General features: G+C 40.8%; 2 protein-coding genes across 2 annotated transcripts; one reads left to right on the top strand and one right to left on the bottom strand.

Moving 5' to 3' along the window:
- Positions 1 to 212: 212 nt before the first annotated feature.
- Positions 213 to 9206, bottom strand: LOC135498086 (centrosomal protein of 95 kDa-like). Its single transcript, XM_064788262.1, has 19 exons — positions 9133 to 9206; positions 8670 to 8752; positions 8155 to 8283; positions 7702 to 7929; positions 7343 to 7573; positions 7180 to 7239; positions 6714 to 7025; positions 6182 to 6407; positions 5606 to 5764; positions 5144 to 5320; positions 4686 to 4883; positions 4178 to 4355; positions 3838 to 3930; positions 3411 to 3576; positions 2932 to 3176; positions 2660 to 2812; positions 2271 to 2404; positions 1963 to 2047; positions 213 to 1784 (listed from the first exon to the last, which is right to left on the bottom strand). The coding sequence occupies exons 2-19, from the start codon at positions 8680 to 8682 to the stop codon at positions 1620 to 1622; spliced, it is 2952 nt and encodes a 983-aa protein (XP_064644332.1). The 5' UTR covers positions 8683 to 8752; positions 9133 to 9206; the 3' UTR covers positions 213 to 1619.
- A 366-nt stretch (positions 9207 to 9572) lies between these two features.
- LOC135485925 (dynein intermediate chain 3, ciliary-like) lies at positions 9573 to 16875 on the top strand. The gene is made up of 13 exons (XM_064768322.1): positions 9573 to 9663; positions 10421 to 10633; positions 10807 to 10968; positions 11292 to 11410; positions 11573 to 11715; positions 11970 to 12083; positions 12308 to 12570; positions 12920 to 13143; positions 13275 to 13410; positions 13795 to 13941; positions 14056 to 14148; positions 15100 to 15264; positions 15548 to 16875. The coding sequence occupies exons 2-13, from the start codon at positions 10451 to 10453 to the stop codon at positions 15689 to 15691; spliced, it is 1893 nt and encodes a 630-aa protein (XP_064624392.1). The 5' UTR covers positions 9573 to 9663; positions 10421 to 10450; the 3' UTR covers positions 15692 to 16875.
- The last annotated feature ends 666 nt before the right edge of the window (positions 16876 to 17541 follow it).

Here is a 17541-nt window from a genome sequence, read left to right as displayed (position 1 = left end):
TTCATCCTTCAAATAATGCTATGAACTCAATGAGACAGAGACAGTCACAACTAGGTTGATATGCTGTCTTTCACAGATACACAGCAATGACTTCATTTGAGACATCACCGTATCACGCAGACTTTCTCATGACACTAAGGAAATGGCAAGCACAAAGGGTTGGATAAGAAAAAGACATATACAAATTAACTTTTATTTTCTTCTTTCACATGATAAACTTGTGAAAAGCTGCTATAAACTCTCACCTATACAATATAGTGCCATCTATAACATGTACATAAAGTGCATTCATTGAGCCAGCTCAATATCAACGGCACGATAAATTTACAAATGCATCGTCCGCACAACTTATAAAAGGAATAAATCTTGAACATCTTGGTTTAAATGCCAGAAGCTCTCACACCTGACCAAATTCAAGAAAGAACAAACTGCAATTTGTGAAATAAAGTTACTTGGAAGCTAAATCTATCTAGATTAAACAAAAGTACTGGTATGGTAGTGGAAAGGACAAATTCACAAAGCTCTGTCCAAATTGACAGCCACTTTTCGCCTGCCTTAATCCAGCTCCGGGCGATTCCTCAACACAGATTACATAAACTCACTAAGCATTCATTGACTGAGACTAATCTGCTTGCAGCAACTAGCGCAAAGAGAACACAACAAAATGAATGAAATGCTATTCTGAACTAAAAGGCAAACAAAAAATAATTTATGTCTAGCGTAGTCAAGCAGTACAAATTTCATATAATGCCAAGCATACATGGACAATTCTCCGATTAAGTTTAATGTCAAGATCACAAGATTATATTTCCAAGATCCTGCAAGGAATAAAGAATTGTATTTCTTACTCTTTACAGACAACTTCCTTCTTTTCAAAAGGCTGTAAACTGAGCTACATCGGGGTATATTACCGCACCAGGTGCTTTTCCCAAACTAAATAGAAGACTACAATTTGTTATAGGGACTACCCATATTCGACAAATCATCAGCACTGCCATTAGTTTGTACAATAGTGAACAATTAAAGACAATATCATCAATGTTGCTGGAAAAAATTAAATCTTCCAAAAACATGCAAATATTCTTTTCGCTCTCCACATCAAGTTAAGCACCATCTTTGACCATCCTCTTTCAAACAGGGCCTCCAATGCAATGCCATCCTTACGCAAAGGGAGCAAGTATGCATCGTGTATAAAGTGAAATGGGCCGAAATGGTCAGGAGCATGTTTGACGTGCAGTTGAAAACTCCATGCAACTAGGATCGGTTGTAGAACATGTGCGGTTTGTATAGCCGCAACAGGATAATGCAGTTTACAAACATTTCTGTGCAGCATGCAGTGAAACATCAAGGACTGATGACTTTCGATAAAAAACAAACTTTTAGAAATTCGAGCCGTTTCATCCGAGAATCAGTGAATGCATGATACGGCGTGTGTGTCAGTAGGATGAAGACACAACATCAGAGAAATTGAAATCTATTTCAGCTTTTTAAGTGAAAAATTGTTTCACACACTGAGGTTATTTGCAAAAGTCAGTAAAAGTCACTATCGGCATCAGTCCTTCAAGTTCAGGTGTACAACTACAAAAGTTATGTACTTGCCACACTCTGCAATGCAATGTTTATATTGTAGTCTTGTATTTAGCCATAAAGAGTTCATGTTTGAGTCGTTCAGCGTCGAGATGGCGCCAGTATACATCATCCTCGTCTCGCTGCAGCTGCTGTTGTAAATCTCCTATTTCACGTTCCATCTTCTTGCGAAGTTCTTTCTTCATTTGTTCAAGAACCTGCAGAAAAACACAATGATGAATACACATGAAGTAATGAACAATAAGAAGAGGAATTGGATGGATATTGAGTCTACATCCAGTATGGCATCATTGAGAATCTACGGCAAATGGACCAAAAAAAGACGGATGTATCAAAGATGGTTTACCGATGTTATCAAGATAGAGAAGTTCTCACCTTTGCCTGAGCATTCTCCTTGACTTTCAAATCATCTCTTTCTTTGCTCATCGAGTCGGCAAGTAGGGAAAACTGGTCTCGATAGCTGAGCAGATACATTAAGGAAGTTTACAGTGGCCCGAAAATGATTAAAAGATCTACATGTCATACATAAAACCTGGAAGCAAGCCATGGAAAAGGATCTTTATGAGAAGTTCCACGCACTGGTTTCAGACCTACATGTGTACTAAGGGCACCAAATGGTCCAATGTAGTTAAACCTTCAACAATAACTTTCTAATCAGGTCAACAGCAAGTTGTAAAGGATACAAGTTCTCCAGTGACTCAATCTCATTTTGTTGCACCTCGGCTCGTTTGGCTTTCTGATCCTTGGCGTACTTGCGCAACTCTCGGATGCGTTCACGTTGAATGTCTAAGCCTTCCTTGAACAATCGTTTGAAAACCTGAATGGCGACGAAGGAAAGTGAAGGATTAAGCTCACAATATATGACTGTCAACTCATTCAACCGACATTCACACTGATATTTTCTCAAAAACTAATGTGAGGTTGTATTTGGGAAAGTTTTGAAGAAAAATTGATTTTATTAATGGCAAGAACAATGCTTCTAATGGAATTTGTCCCCAAATGTGTGTCAGGTCCAGCAGTCAATGCTGCCCAAGACTCCAAGTGATACTGCTGGAGGAATTACCGTACTCACCAATTCTTCCCGAGTCCTCTTTTTCAACATCTTCGCCCGCATTCTCAGCTGATACTCTTCATAATACTTTCTGATCCTTGTCGACTGCAGACGTTTCTCTTGTAACTTATTCTTGATTGAACGCTGCTGGGTGTCTCGATCACGTTGATCCCGCTGGAAAAAAAGAGAACAATAAAATAATTTGTACTAAGGAAGATTGTAGAACTTCAACTGGGTGGGGGTTGGACAGGCATTTCAGCAGTATACAGAAAACGAAAACTGATGATACTCACCAGTCTCTGATTGTGAGCGAGTTCTTTCCTCATGATCTCGGTGAGTATATCTTGTCGTTTCTCGGCCTCCTCGAGCTGCGTCTGCGCGCGTCCCTTCCTGCTCTTCGTCTCCTGCTCGACCTTGGACAGCTGCTCGATCTGATGGAAGCTCTTCCTCCACAGATCATGGAGTGTCTCAGATGACAGGTACAGGTAGGGGAACTCCTCCAGCAACATCGGCAGGATGTCGTTGTCTTTTATACATACTAGAAGAAAGGGTAAACAGTTTGTTAAGCTTGAGCTCAGACCATGTCTGGGGGCACAACTAACTCTCTTACTCTATAAAGGAGAGTGGTCAAAAAGTGATCTGAACCAACAACTTCTCGGTCGGTGGCCCAGCACTTGAACCACTCACCATCTCCAAACAGAATATAAGACTGGGATGTGTACAAGCAGATAACGACTGGGTCTCCACCACACAATTGCAACAATTTACTCACATTGCGTTCTTCTCTTCATCCTCGGTGGACTAGCTGAAGTGCTACGCTTTCTGTCCCTAATGAAACCTCGTGCTCCTCGGGCACGAGCAGACGGACTCAGGGGTGCGGACCTCTTCTTTGGCTTGCCTACTTTAGGCTTGGACACTGCTTTCTTGAACTTAGCTTCCTGAAAAGAAAGTAAAAGGGAGACTATAGGCTGGTGCAAGGTGGGCCAGATTTAGCCGCACAGAGTGGTCAATAGGTGTCTCTCCTTCCTCCATTAGGTGGGCACTATTCATGCTTGTACGAGAAATATTTTTGCCACTACATCAAATCCACCGAGTTCCCAACTGCATATTACTTCACCTGAGGCCACAAATTCGACTTCTGTGTTTAGGCGCCATTTAAGAAAGCCATGGCAGCAAATCAAACAAATACAATGACTTACTGTTTCTGCAGCTTTTTTCTTTGGTTTTGCCAATCTTGATTTCTCTTCATCCTCAATATCCACATATTCACGTTCAAACATTCTATTCAAAAGCTGAAATGGAAACTAAATATATTATCAGAAGGTCACAAACTACATATATTCTGAAAGTTGACTGATTATTTGGTTAAATTTCTAATACCTGCTCAAGATGGCGCTACCATGAATATGCTTCCTCTGAAGACTGTAGAAATGGAAGTTGTACATCACATTTTAACACAAGCCCAGGTCAATGAAAAATCCCGACAAAATCCATGAAAAATTGGTGACATATATCATTCAACTATGAAGGTATCCTTACATCTGTTCTGGACTCCTGCTTTCTGTTCTCTCTCTCGATCTTCTTTCTGACAGCAGCAAGACTTTCAGGCCCAGTCGTATTCATCCAGTCTCCAAAATGCACCTTTCTTGAATGTGCATAAGACTTGGCTAAATCTCTGTTCAAGTCATATTCCCAGGGATTCCCATTCTCTTTGGATCTAAAAAAGATTGGATATGTCTTCTACAGCTGTTTTCACAGACCTGATTCAGTGAAATGATAGTGACATTCCCTGTTTTTTAGAATGTGATCTTGTGCTTGTCATACACTGTAGAACCCTACCACAGCACAAATTTGAATTGAGAGTACCTGAAGAGACCACAAGAAAAGACAGAGTAGGGGCATCGAAAGAACATTCAGCAATGATCCCTGACCGAAGTAAATGTGTGGGAATATACCTAAGAGGAAATAGAGAAGATGTGATTGGTGAACAGTCCTCAAGGAAGGGCATAATGAGGTGGTAGAAATATTGGATAGAAGCCCCACCAACCTGACGTGTCTATCATAATCAACTGCCGTGTCACTGTGCTGTGAGAGTTCATCATCACTTAGTTCCCCCCGACTATCCTTATACTCCTGCAAGTATTTTCTATACGCTGGGTAATTTTCAACATCCCTCAATAACTCCTTGTCATTCGTCTGCTGCCTCTTGGTACGAGATGAAACAAATGCTGTGGATTTTGGATAGCTGTAATGGAACAGATAAATGCTTTAGTCATGCAATGCACACAGGAATCAAAGCTTAATGGAGCACTGGAAACTGGGATAAATATTCTGGGAAAGCATTGCCATGAGGTCTTAGGAAAACTGTCCGTTTCAAGTATCAAACTCTGATATAAGATCTCAAATCCAAGACCTCACCAACACAGGGAGATCCCTCAAGCCCTCACCAACGCATGCTTTGTCCGATGCTTTCCAAGTAATCTTGGCCTCTCTAGATCAACTTACTCTCTAGCCTTGCCCTTTGTTTCCCTGCACTTGGTGGGGCTCTCCCTCTTCTGCCGGTCAATCCCCAAGCTCTTACTCAACTTCTCCCCAGCCTCTTTCCTCCGTGTCGACACTGGGAGAGTCTTCGCTAATGTATCCATTTCATTGGCCTCATTTTGTATCTTTTTCAGGGTTGACCTAAAAAATAAGAATCAGTTTGATTGCGACACGTTCTAGCATCAACTCAAAAACTGCTTTGGAATTGGTATATTGACTGAAAGAGTGAACATTTCAATGCATGACTAAGTAAGATAATTCATGTTTTGAACCATAGCCTTCAGTGTGCAATATTGTTTGTGAGCGAACTTTGCATAATGTCTTTCCATTGCTGCTACGATGACTTTCAACCCCCCTGCACCACATCGTGGAAAGGCAAGCTTGGTGAACTGGAAGTCTCATCTCAGACAGAGCATAGTGACTCACTTGATAGCAGCTGATAAGACAGCTTCACGATCCTCTCTCTGTCTGACTGGGCTTTCCTCAATGGCATGGCGCGACATGGCAGCAGTCTCCTGCGTCAGAGACATCAAACTTTCATACGAACGTGTCTTACTGGGTGAGACACTCCTGGATCCTTCTCGACTGAAACAGTATCAGATCGATCCATCAACACATCAGACACAGGGAAATTGAAACTCAAGGTTTTTGTTGCAATTTACATGTAAATTTGTGAATCATGAATTTCAACCTGAGGTATTACTTTTAAATAAGTAATCTGTGAACCACTGCACCTATCAGTTTTGACCACAAACAGTATCATTTTCACCTGATACAAAGATCAGAGCTGCAACTTGATATTTCCCTACTTTTGTCATTTCCATGTCAATACCACCACTACCACAGAACTTGAAGATATTTTGAAGATTATATCCTACAAAAATATGAACAAGAAATATAAAACTTGGACTGTGGGAGAGACGCATTGGTCATCCACTACTTGGCAGGAAAACCTCTACATTTAGGACTACATGTATGCAATCCAACATTTTGTGTACGCACCTAGTTGAAGGGCGCACCTTACTGTCAAGAGGAACACTTCGAGGACGATCAACTGCTCTTCCAACAGCAGCCGATGACGACGTTGGAAGATCAATACTTCGCGAAAGACCATCATATTGCAGGTCTCGAGAAAATGCAGGTCCGGACTTGTACCGGTTTTTGAGGTTATCGTCCGCAGATGTTGATGGATAGGGAAGTGATGAAGAATATTGTTTTGGATGGGCACCTGAACAAAATAGAACTTTGTTAATGATACAGGTACAATACATCACCAAAGGAAGATGATCAGGGACTTGGCATTACGTGCTAAAACTGGCCACCACAGCTGAGACGATATTCATGACAATAGGTCAGGACAGGACATTTTTAAATTGAATTACAATACAACAACATTTACAAACTAGACGAAGCCATTGCGATGGAGGGGGGAAAACGGTTCTTCTCTTTTACTCGACCATAGGGTTACCATAACCATACATGCAGTGATGAAGCCTGTCTGTAGATGAAAAGTAATGATTTTCCCATCATTTACCTGAATCAAAATGATGATACAAATGATGTGTAAACGTCTGCTGAGGAGGTTTGCCATCCTGGCTGCCATCAGACACACTCTGGGTATCTAGGGCACGAGGACGCACGCCAACATCTAGAAACTTGTGATCGCTCTTGTCTGGGGTGATATTCCCAGGCAGGGAGACAGATGAGGTGAGATCGAGATCATCTCTGGAGTCTCTTGCATCTCGGATGGCTTGGGCAGCTTTCAGGGCCTCCTCTTGTTCTTTAAGTTTCTTCTCAATCTCCTCACTCTCCCTGATTAGCTCAGCTGTAGAATCGCCTGTCCCATCTGAAACACATTTTTTTTAAATGATGATGTTCACCAGAAGATATTACAAAACCAAGCAAAACAAAAGTTAGTTTGGAAAGGTTAATTATGATTAGAACAGAATATCACATCCAAGCTGCAGAAGAAACAGGGCAAACCTCAGGCCTCCACTTACCCAAGTAGTAATCTCTGTAATTCTTCTGTGGCTCGCTTGGCTCTGATGAATCAGATCCACCTGAAATAACATACATTATAGCATATTTATTTATCGAAATTTCATCCATGAAGAGAACAACAGAAGTGACTACATGAAAAACAATGATTTTCGAGGAACCTACCTTCTCCAGCCAACCTCCTCACTGCATCAACACTCCTCTTGGGACCTCGGACAGGGGGGCTATTCAACTGTTCAATAGTAATCGCAGGGGGGTTAAGAGGCCTAGATGCTGCTGCTGGCTCCTGAGTGACATCTGTGTAACCTTTCCCAAGTTCTCTTGACAAGATGTCATCGATAACTTCTGGCGTCACTCGATCAGGATCGTAGTTCTCTTCTTCACCTTGTTCGCCACCTACGAAATAAAAAATGAAATCTTTCTTTCTTCGAAGAACCGAATTGGAGTGGCAGCCCGGTCTCTTGATTAAAAAAAATGTCAGACACTAAAAGACAAGACTCTCCGCCTCAACAAATCATGCTCACCTTCACTATCGGTATCTGAAACATCACTTTCTATCCGGTTCAATATGTACTCCATGAGACTTGTAAATATCTCAAGGAGGCTTGCGATGGCCATCCTGTCACCGTTAGCAACTTCCTCACCACTGATGTGAGACAAGGAGGTGTGCAGCACATCCAGGGAGAGAGCATTGATAACAGACTGGCAGTTGTGGATCTGATCTTCTTTTGATTTTGGCTTCCTGATAATATCTGAAAACAGGAGGCACAGTAAGTTACAAATCAAATACAAGAAAGAAATCTGACAACAACAAACAATTTTAAATCTCAAAGTTTCATAAAAGTTTTTTAAAGACAACATTACAGATCAGCTATTTGGTGATTGCAGACAGCAGAAATACACATTAAACACAACTTCAACTTAGTACTACTCAGTATTGACATGTTCATACACCGCTTGCATGTGGGCTGACTTACCAGGCAGATCCTCTCCACAGAGTCCTTCATACAAGATGACAAGAACTGCACTATTAATCTCCCTGAAGCTCTTCAGATGTCTGTTGACATGAAGCTGACTTAACATGTCATTGACCATGTCAACATAAACTGAAAACAGAACAGTGACATGACGAACAAGATTTACAATACATACATGAACGACGTTGTCAACATAGAATAGACAGCAGGTTATCAGGATACGGCACCAAGTAATTGTTTAAATTAGTACATGCCAGGAAATGAATAAAGTTGTTCTGCAGAAAATGTTGACAAATTGGACAGATAATTGATACCAAACTATCCAGTCTTTCAGACTTTATAAAGGGGGGGGGGGTCTGATTATTTTACACTAACGTCCATGAATGATGCTAAATTTCAAAATCAAATAGACAATCTTGAAAGAGTTTGGACAGTCATGTGTTTCACATAAAACAAAGGGTCACAGTAGCTTACGGGATTGTCTGAAGTCAAGTCATGGTTAAGGCGGTACTTACTGTCACTTGCCATTCTTCTTCTTCCTGCACACGATGTGGCCTTACTTCAAGATGCAAAAACTAATTAGATAGGGGATCATCAGCTGGAACAGTAGTATATCATAATTTATAGTAGGGTTATCACGAACTTTGTTGTCAAACATAACATGTCATGGTCGTCCTGCATGGATCCTGAAGTCAAGCCGTCAGTCGCAGACCGCTGCCCGCGCTGGCTGACTTTTGACAACTCTCTAGGCCTAACCTTACACTGACTACAGCCATTGTGACCCAACGCCAATGATTGACTCCGCCGTTCAATGATTGACTGAGATGAGTTGAGTAGGCCCAGCAGCATGCATTTTTATTTGGGACATTTTATCATACGGCCTGGTACATTTCACGGGCTAAGCCGGGAAAGCAAACGGTATAGGTTTGAATAAAGAGAATATATATAGCAAATTCATAAACAAATTGAGAATCTAACCGTGAGCACACAGCCTGAAAACCATGAAAAACAAACTTGTTGATAAAATATTTTTCGTAAATGGCCGCTTCAGCCCTGCCTTGTGCGTTTTGTTAACAGACAGTTGATTGGAGGGATTTGTGAAATTAAACCAATCAAAGTCGATGTCTTATTTGAGGAATTGCGAAATTCGCCCCCTGTTGTTTCGCTCCCTGGGACATTTTGTTGGGGATTGAGAAAGTGTCCTGGGAAATTACAAGTCCAGCCTAATCGAAGAATACTGTTATCTCTTCAAGAATCGATTCGAAGTTGTGAGTGCGGAAAGACTTCGATTTGGAATGAAACGACTGGGGGCGAAAAGTTTAGGGTGCGAAACGACCGGATACCTTCCGAAGATTGCCGAATTTTGTTCGGCCAACTTCGTTTACTCATGCGTCTCGTCGCCTATGACAACTAACTATGCACTGCATGCATGCATGCTGAATTTGTTTTTGTGTTGGAAGAGTTGGGTCGATTTGTTGCCGTGATTTCAATAAATTTCTCCACATTCTGGTGAGGATTTCAGATAAACTTGTTGTTAGTGCATTGTTGATAAAAGCAGAAGCATTAAGACTACACTGTTTGGCCATGTTTTGAACTTGCATGAATTTAGAACTGTGTTTTAACTTTTTGTTGCTGTCTTCCTTGGAGTCAGACTCAGTCAGACTTGTTGTTGTGTAAACAGTGTACACACACACACACACACACACTCACAACTGACACAAGTATTGTTGAACTGTCACTGTCTCATCAGCAAACTGTGCAAACTATGCTGTGCATTTAGCAGACCAGTCTGCCCACCAGTGAATAATTTCGTGAACTGATCACCTGAACTGGCTTCATTGACAGACACTGACTGAGACACTCAGAGTCAGACAATAGTCAGCAGCAGCAAGTGCGCCTCCGGCTCCACCCCCTTTCTTATACTCCTGGATCTGCCCCTGAGGCTGAGAGGAGCAATGCATGTACATCAGTGAACTGCAAGCATATTAGTGTCCAACCCCATCATTCCATGATCTATCAAAAAGGATTACTGTAAGATAATTGTAAGACCTTACTAGGTAACCTTCGACATCACAACTGAGTGACGTGATGTCTGTCACGAGTGTCAGAAACATAAAGACTGACCCCATAGGCAAAACAAGTCATTCATGTGAACCATGTCAGTATTGTCACAACATATTTGAAAACAAACAAATTGATGAATGATTGTTATAATGTTATCAATTCGTACATATTTTATCTATTCTTTTTTTCCAACTTATTCCAGGGCTTTTTGTGCTGAAAACAAAGGTCCATCATGGAGATTGTGTATGTTTATACCAAGAAGCGGAGTGAGTTTGGACGGCAGTGTAATTTCTCTGACCGACCGGCTGAACTCCATGTCGACATCCTGCCAGATACATCCCTCACTGAGGACTTCATTGAGAGAAATCCAGTTGACATTGGCATACAATGTGTTCAGGAAATGTCAGAGCATGAGGTAAGACTGAGAATATCATTTTAGAACTGGTCATAATTCCATTAAATTTTGAAGAAACAGATGAATGATCTGATGACTCTGGCAGTGTTTTGACTTCATGATTATTTATTTAAAATCAAATTCTTAAGCTACCCCCACCCATGAATCCTTTATAAATGTTATGCCAACTCCAGGTCAACACGGAAAGATTTGAGACGGACAGCAGAGGCATCAACCACACAGAGGGAGGCTGGCCAAAGGATATCAATCCGCAAGAAGTTGAGCAAGTCATTAGGTATAGGAAAAAGGTTGAGAAAGATGAGGTTTATATCAACACCATACAACAGCTGTGCAGTGTAAGTTTCAATTTTCTTAGGTACTCATTCACAAATGTACATTTATGCTGTAGGATAGTTTCAGATACAATTTTGCATGTAACATTGCAGTGTGAGTATCATATTCATACATGTCATAATCATTCATCAAACTGCACCCCATGGGTAGGCCTACATTACGCTCACATTTGTATCTGCAAATAAAAGGTCTAATTGTAAAATTTACTATACTTGACAGCCTATCCCGTCAGGTGTTCAATGTGTTTAAGTCAAGTGTTTATTCTGTGAATACTTTTGTCACAATCAGCTTAAAACTAATCCGTCACTTGTATGTATCCCTGCAGGTAATGGAACACTGCATCAAGCAGAACAACTCCATCGACATCTATGAAGAATACTTTGATGATCAAGAAATGGACATGACAGATGAACCGCCATCCGCAAAGACTATAAATGTTTTCAGGTAGGCAAAGATAAAGGACTTGATGGAATGTTCTCTGCTTTGCAAATTATACAGAAATTTAAGAAAATTCCCTTTGATGGTACAAATTTCGAATAGAATTCGTATTTCTTCATGTTGTACGTCTAGTTTTGGGTGCAATATTCGATTGTTTCCAATTTTCAGAGATCCAAATGAAATCAAACGAACAGCCACTCACATTTCCTGGTTCCCAGATGGTCCAAGGAAAATTGCTGTCGCTTATTGTAACTTAGAATTCCAAGGAAGTGCATCAGAGACCAGCATGGATTCATACATTTGGGATGTTGGTAAGAACAGATATAGATTGGTGAAGTTTGAGAAGTTAGAATGATAAAAGGTGTTCTCACTGTCATGACTGTTTCAAATTTTTACTTGAATAAACTGAGAGTCAGTTGTGTGTCTAATGTCATTTGGTTGCAAATATTGAAAAAATGCAAGGTGGAGGCTCACTTTATTACCATCTATTCGAGAAAAATCTGACTGAGATTCTATTTGAAAAGGAATCACTTGATTGATAATTGCAATTTCCTCTTCATTTCAGAAAACCCTAATAAGCCTGAAATGACTCTGAAACCTGTGTCACCACTCGTCTGCCTCGAGTACAATCCTAAAGATTCCCACGTGCTGCTTGGAGGTTGTTACAACGGTCAAATAGGTAAGTCAGTAAAAAGTTATTCCAAAAATATGATGCTGGTGGGGTTAATTGCTGTAAGTTGACACTTAATTGGATTGAAATTCGTTTCAAGGTGGCACAGCAATCTCAGTTTGTCCCCAAGACTTAAACTTCTTAGAAGTTCTTGCTGGTGAAAGTATGAGGTGGTATAAAACCTTTATGTACAGCAAGCTGTCCAGTCATCAGTTTTATCTTGTTTTCTTCAGCATACTGGGACACTAGGAAAGGGTCGCAGCCAGTAGACATGACACCAATAGAACACAGCCACAGGGACCCTGCCTACAAAACAATTTGGTTATCATCAAAGACTGGCACAGAATGTTTCTCAGCATCGACAGATGGTCAGGTGTTGTGGTGGGATACACGAAAACTTGGAGAACCGACAGAAAAACTTTACCTTGATCCGACAAAGAAGCAAGACTTAACGAAAGCACAGGGCGCAATGTGCTTAGAATATGAACCAACAATTGTAAGTATTCCCTACAGAAAATATTTGCACCAAATGTGAGTTACCCTCGGAAGACAGTTATTGGCTGTCCTGATCCAATGGCTCTATTGTGGCTCATTCCTTCACTGTGGATGTTTCATCTTCATAAGTGTGTACTCACTAGCTTGTGAAAAAATGATTCTGGACTTTGCAATTCAGCCGCAGCCTTGCTCAGAAATGCATCCTTTCTCTACCGGTGAGACAGCTGGAGTGACAAAAAGTCACTGGACACTGTTGTGTTGGAGTGACATGACGAAACACTTTTATCATCAAAACATTCATAAGTTCAGGTCATTTGTCGAAACCTAATTTCAGCATTGCTATTTTTCAGCCAACAAAATTCATGGTAGGAACTGAACAAGGAACGATCATGTCGTGTAACAGAAAAGCCAAAACTCCAGCTGAAAAAATTGTAAATGTTTGGGGAGGTCATCACGGTCCAGTATACGCCCTACAACGGAATCCATTCTTCCCGAAGAACTTCCTCAGTGTGGCTGATTGGACAGCGAGAATTTGGTCTGAGGATATCCGGGAGTCCTCAATCATGTGGACAAAGTAAGTTATCATGGTCAAGAGTTGATTTGTCACGACGACTCCTGAACATTTGAGCGCAAGGCATGGGAAGACCAGTGTTATTCTTGAGGATTGGCAGGATCAAAGATAACTAATTATTTGTCTTATTTCAGGTACCACATGGCCTACCTCACAGATGGTTGCTGGTCACCTGTCCGACCGTCTGTCTTCTACACAACCAAAATGGATGGTACTCTTGATATCTGGGACTTTATATTCAAACAGAATGATCCAACTCTTAGTCTACAGGTACTGATTCTTCTTATGTGTTTGCTCTAGGGGCTTTGAGAATCTATTGAGTGCTACAGTGTGTGGGCATCATTTGGGGAGCGACTCCTTTAGCGATGAAGGAGTCCGTCACAAGCTTCTCATGTTTCTCACTTTGATGTGGTCGTTTGCTTGGCCTGGTAATAAGCACTAGATACAAAGAATCTTGGTTTTGCATCTCGTTCAAAGGATGTGACAATTGAAGTAAAATAACTTACCCAAGATTGCAAAAAATGTGCCAGTATCAAATCCACAACATTTAGATTACGAGTGCAAGAGCTTTTCTAGCTCGACATTAGACCATGCCACCACTTTTTTCCTCAGAATTTAGCAACAACTTACCATAATACCAATATCATTTTGCAGGTCTGTGATGAGTCTCTGCACTGCTTACGAGTCCAGGAACACGGCCGTCTCCTTGCCACTGGTTCTTACAGTGGTACTACTACTCTCCTAGAACTATCTGACGGTCTCTGCACATTACAAAGGAATGAGAAAACTTTAGTAACTGCTGTAAGTATTCTATGTCCATTCCTTGCACAACACATTGCGAATTTCACTTGAGAAAACATTTATGATTTCATTCACACAGTCATGCAGCAAACTATCTTTATTTTTATCTTGTAGATGTTTGAGCGAGAAACTAGGAGAGAAAAGATCTTGGAGTCCCGACACAGAGAAATGAAACTGAAAGAAAGGACAAAGAGTTCACAAGAAAAGGTGAGAATTTTGTTGACATCCACTCAGAATGGAGGTGGTGGCTGTGATAACTTTAAAAGAAACTGAAAGAATACAAAAAGTACTTGTGCCAAGTATGCTCAATCTAAGTTCCAACATCATCATCATCATGTCCCGTTGCCATGCGGCCATTGGGGCGACCCTGTGCTCTTAACCATGCAGCACTTAACATCACATTCTGTGTTTCTTTAATACTATACCGCAATCTTTCATCATGAAACATACTTTTTCTTTTTCTATCGCTCCTAATGATTTAAAAAATCCACTTCATGTAGTCTGTGAAGTGGCGGATTGCGCAAGCGTCTTCGTCTGATATTTACAATACAGACGAGGCAGAGGTGAGCCAGTGCATGCCTTACCAGAATTACAAATCACTCACACCCAAGTCCATTCCACATTGGTTTACCAATCACCAGTGCATTTACTTTGAAAATCTTAATCTTATGTACAGTTGTTTTGATAAACTTTGCCTGGAATAAAGTAGACCACTTTTTATTGGGTTAGCAAAGTTAGATTACTTGAAACCCCTTATAATTTACCCGACACCCAAGTCATTTTTAAAAGTCCCACAATCATTGTTCATATCCAGTCACAATCTTAAAAAGTATTTCTTCTGCACGGCAATTTGAATTGATTTTCACTTTGCCATTTAAGTTTTCAGTACCGAACTTCAACTGCCAATTTGTACCCAAGATTTGAATAAGCGATTATCACAAATAAATGTGAAACCAAGCATGAATATCATCATTGACATCTCGCCCCAGTTATTGTTGGATCTAAGCACAACATCAAGCCATCATGTGGTGTCATCTTCAACACTGTGAAAAATGCGAATGCATGTAGGAAGTTTAGATTGCAGCTTCTCCAGTATTCCATTTTGTCAGAATATAGCAGTCATTGCATGATATAACATCACATGACCTTCTCATTTAGGATGAGGCACCCGAGGAGGATGCCCCCGAAGGGGAGGAGAATCTTGTTGAGAAGGCCGAACTCGACTTCTTCCATATCATCGAACAGGAGAAGAAGGAGAGGGAAAAGAGGGAGGCCAAACGACAGACGGCCGAAACAGATAAAGAAAAGGTGGATGAGAGAAAGGTAATTGATAACACAAAGCCAACTCTGTGCACTCTTGTCAATGAAACTACCAACAGAGACAAAAAATGAATATTTATCATCCTTGATGCCATTGTCCCTATTGATACTGGTCAACTCTGTTTGATTGTCGTTAATCAAATAAAACGATGGTTCATGATGTCTTTTGGGTTGCAGGGCCGATAGTGCCACCACTTTGTCACCAAATTTTTCAGATTGCAGCAGAGTTGTATGTAATCGCTGCAGATTTACAGCAGATTTGTCATTGTGCAACTCTCCTTTCCAGACCACACCCATTGAAGAAGAGGATGAAGATGAAGGAGGACAAGAGAAAGCAGAAGACGAAAAACCCGAGAAACAAGAGGAGCAAGCACCAGAACCAGAGGTGGTACCAGAAGCAGAACCAGAAGCAGAGCAGAAGCAGGAATAAATATCACATCTTGCCACGGACGCCATTTCCATCATAGGCCCATTCTTCTCTTGAGGGACTTTCTAACGGGCTGCACAGCAACTAAGACAAACCTGTTGTTTGTGCAGTATGTGAGTGCATTGTACAGTTAATAACATTTACCAATACACTACAGGACAGGCACTATGTGACACTGAACCCAAGTGTAATATGCACCGTTGTGTGACTGCATGATAGCAGGACAAGAGGGTATTTCATCTGCTCTGCCAATAACCAGGAAAGTCCTTTTGATAGAAGCCAGGGCCAATCAACCTCAGTTGCTGCACATTTCTTTCAAGTTTTAACTGTCTTGGAAGAGATTTTACTTCCAATTTCCATGTGCAGCAACTCTTGCAGATTATCTTTAAGCAAGAAGTTTCCATTTTGAAGGCAAGTTTCACTGAGCAATATTTTGGTAGTTTCTTACGAGGTTTCTACATTGGCAAGACCAAGAAATTGTGTGTGGCAGGGTAGAGATATCATTTGGGACTCGTAATTCGGCCTCAGCATTGAGGTTATTGCCAATAACGTCACCACTTTATTTCCATTAGAAATGAGGCGCTGATATGAGGCGACATTGGTCATGATGTACGCATCCCAAAGTGACAGGACGATTGGTTGTGTTAACACACATTAAAATGTGCTCTGTGAAACTTGCTAGTTTGCCAGAGAGGTAACGATGCCAGAAAAATCTGTGATGAAGCACTTTGTTTCAGCTTCATCATGATTTCCGTCAAGTTCTACAGGCATGACAGTGATCAGAACATTTATTTCCGTCCATTTCATATACTTCGGCCTGCAGCCATAGTTGTTTTTCTTGGTAGATTGGGACAATTTTGCACTTGAATGTTTATACATAATGTTAAGGTAATATCACCATCCATTTTTTTGCGTTACTGTATAAAGATTGTTGCTGAATAAACTTAGGGCCAAGACATAGGGCCAACATTGAAGTCGATGTGTACAAAACAAGATTGATGTCATTGAACTATTCCTATTTCTGTTGTGATGTATTGAAAATATTAACGATTTTGATTCAGTTTCTAGTTTATTCACTTGTTGGTGCAAACATCTACCTTTCATTAAATATATTCCTTTATTTAAAGTTTAATTCTTTTGTAATATTTACCATAATTAATGTGGAATAAAAATAAAACAAATTTGCGAAAAAATGACTTGATTTATTTGAATTGATGCGGGACAATACCCATGTGCAAACAGGTGACTTCCTCAATGGGAGGCCATGACCTGAATGATCCATCTTCATGCCTAGTGACAAACACTTTTGTCCTTCACTGTCTGTGAAATTAACAAGCACATGTACTGATTACAATTTTGATTGCGACGCGCAGTTGTCTCAATCACCATCTATGAATGTGACCCTAACCAAGCCTCATCACAAGAAGTGATTGGGACAAGTTGATGTCCTCGTCACAATCTGAGTCTGATGACAACTTTTCCTCCTAGGTGAGATCAGTGGGTTGTTTATTGGTGTTGGATATTAGTGTCGCATTGGCAGTGATGGATCTACAGTAGTGTATACTGAAAGGATTAGTGATGCCTATTAACACTGCATCACTTCCCTTTCCCTTACTGACTCACCTGACAGTCGACAGTCTATCGGGGCCACATCAGTGACCATATGTCTTCAGTAGTCTATCTCATGCATCACAACCTCCACTGCATCACTGATGTCTGTGAGCTGTATAGCTTCCCCTTGCCACTCTGAATCAACTGGCAGTCACACTTTCAGGGCCACATTGGTGAACATCGGTCTTCAGTAGTGTATCACAAGCATATCAGAGCCTCTACTGCATCAATAACGCCAGTGA

Source organism: Lineus longissimus, chromosome 1, assembly GCF_910592395.1.
Source record: "Lineus longissimus chromosome 1, tnLinLong1.2, whole genome shotgun sequence".
Taxonomy (NCBI): Eukaryota; Metazoa; Nemertea; class Pilidiophora; order Heteronemertea; family Lineidae; genus Lineus; species Lineus longissimus.
The sequence above is the reverse complement of the archived record's forward strand: the minus strand, read 5'-3'. Positions and strand labels throughout refer to the sequence as shown.

Coding starts and splice junctions, on each gene's coding strand:
- LOC135498086 (XM_064788262.1), bottom strand. Junction 7,240..7,342: donor GAGGAGGTTGGCTGGAGAAG/GTAGGTTCCTCG, acceptor ATGTTATTTCAG/GTGGATCTGATTCATCAGAG. Junction 6,408..6,713: donor GTATCATCATTTTGATTCAG/GTAAATGATGGG, acceptor TATTTTGTTCAG/GTGCCCATCCAAAACAATAT.
- LOC135485925 (XM_064768322.1), top strand. CDS start 10,451: ATGGAGATTGTGTATGTTTATACCAAGAAGCGGAGTGAGTTTGGACGG. Junction 11,411..11,572: donor AAGACTATAAATGTTTTCAG/GTAGGCAAAGAT, acceptor TCCAATTTTCAG/AGATCCAAATGAAATCAAAC. Junction 13,144..13,274: donor TCCTCAATCATGTGGACAAA/GTAAGTTATCAT, acceptor GTCTTATTTCAG/GTACCACATGGCCTACCTCA.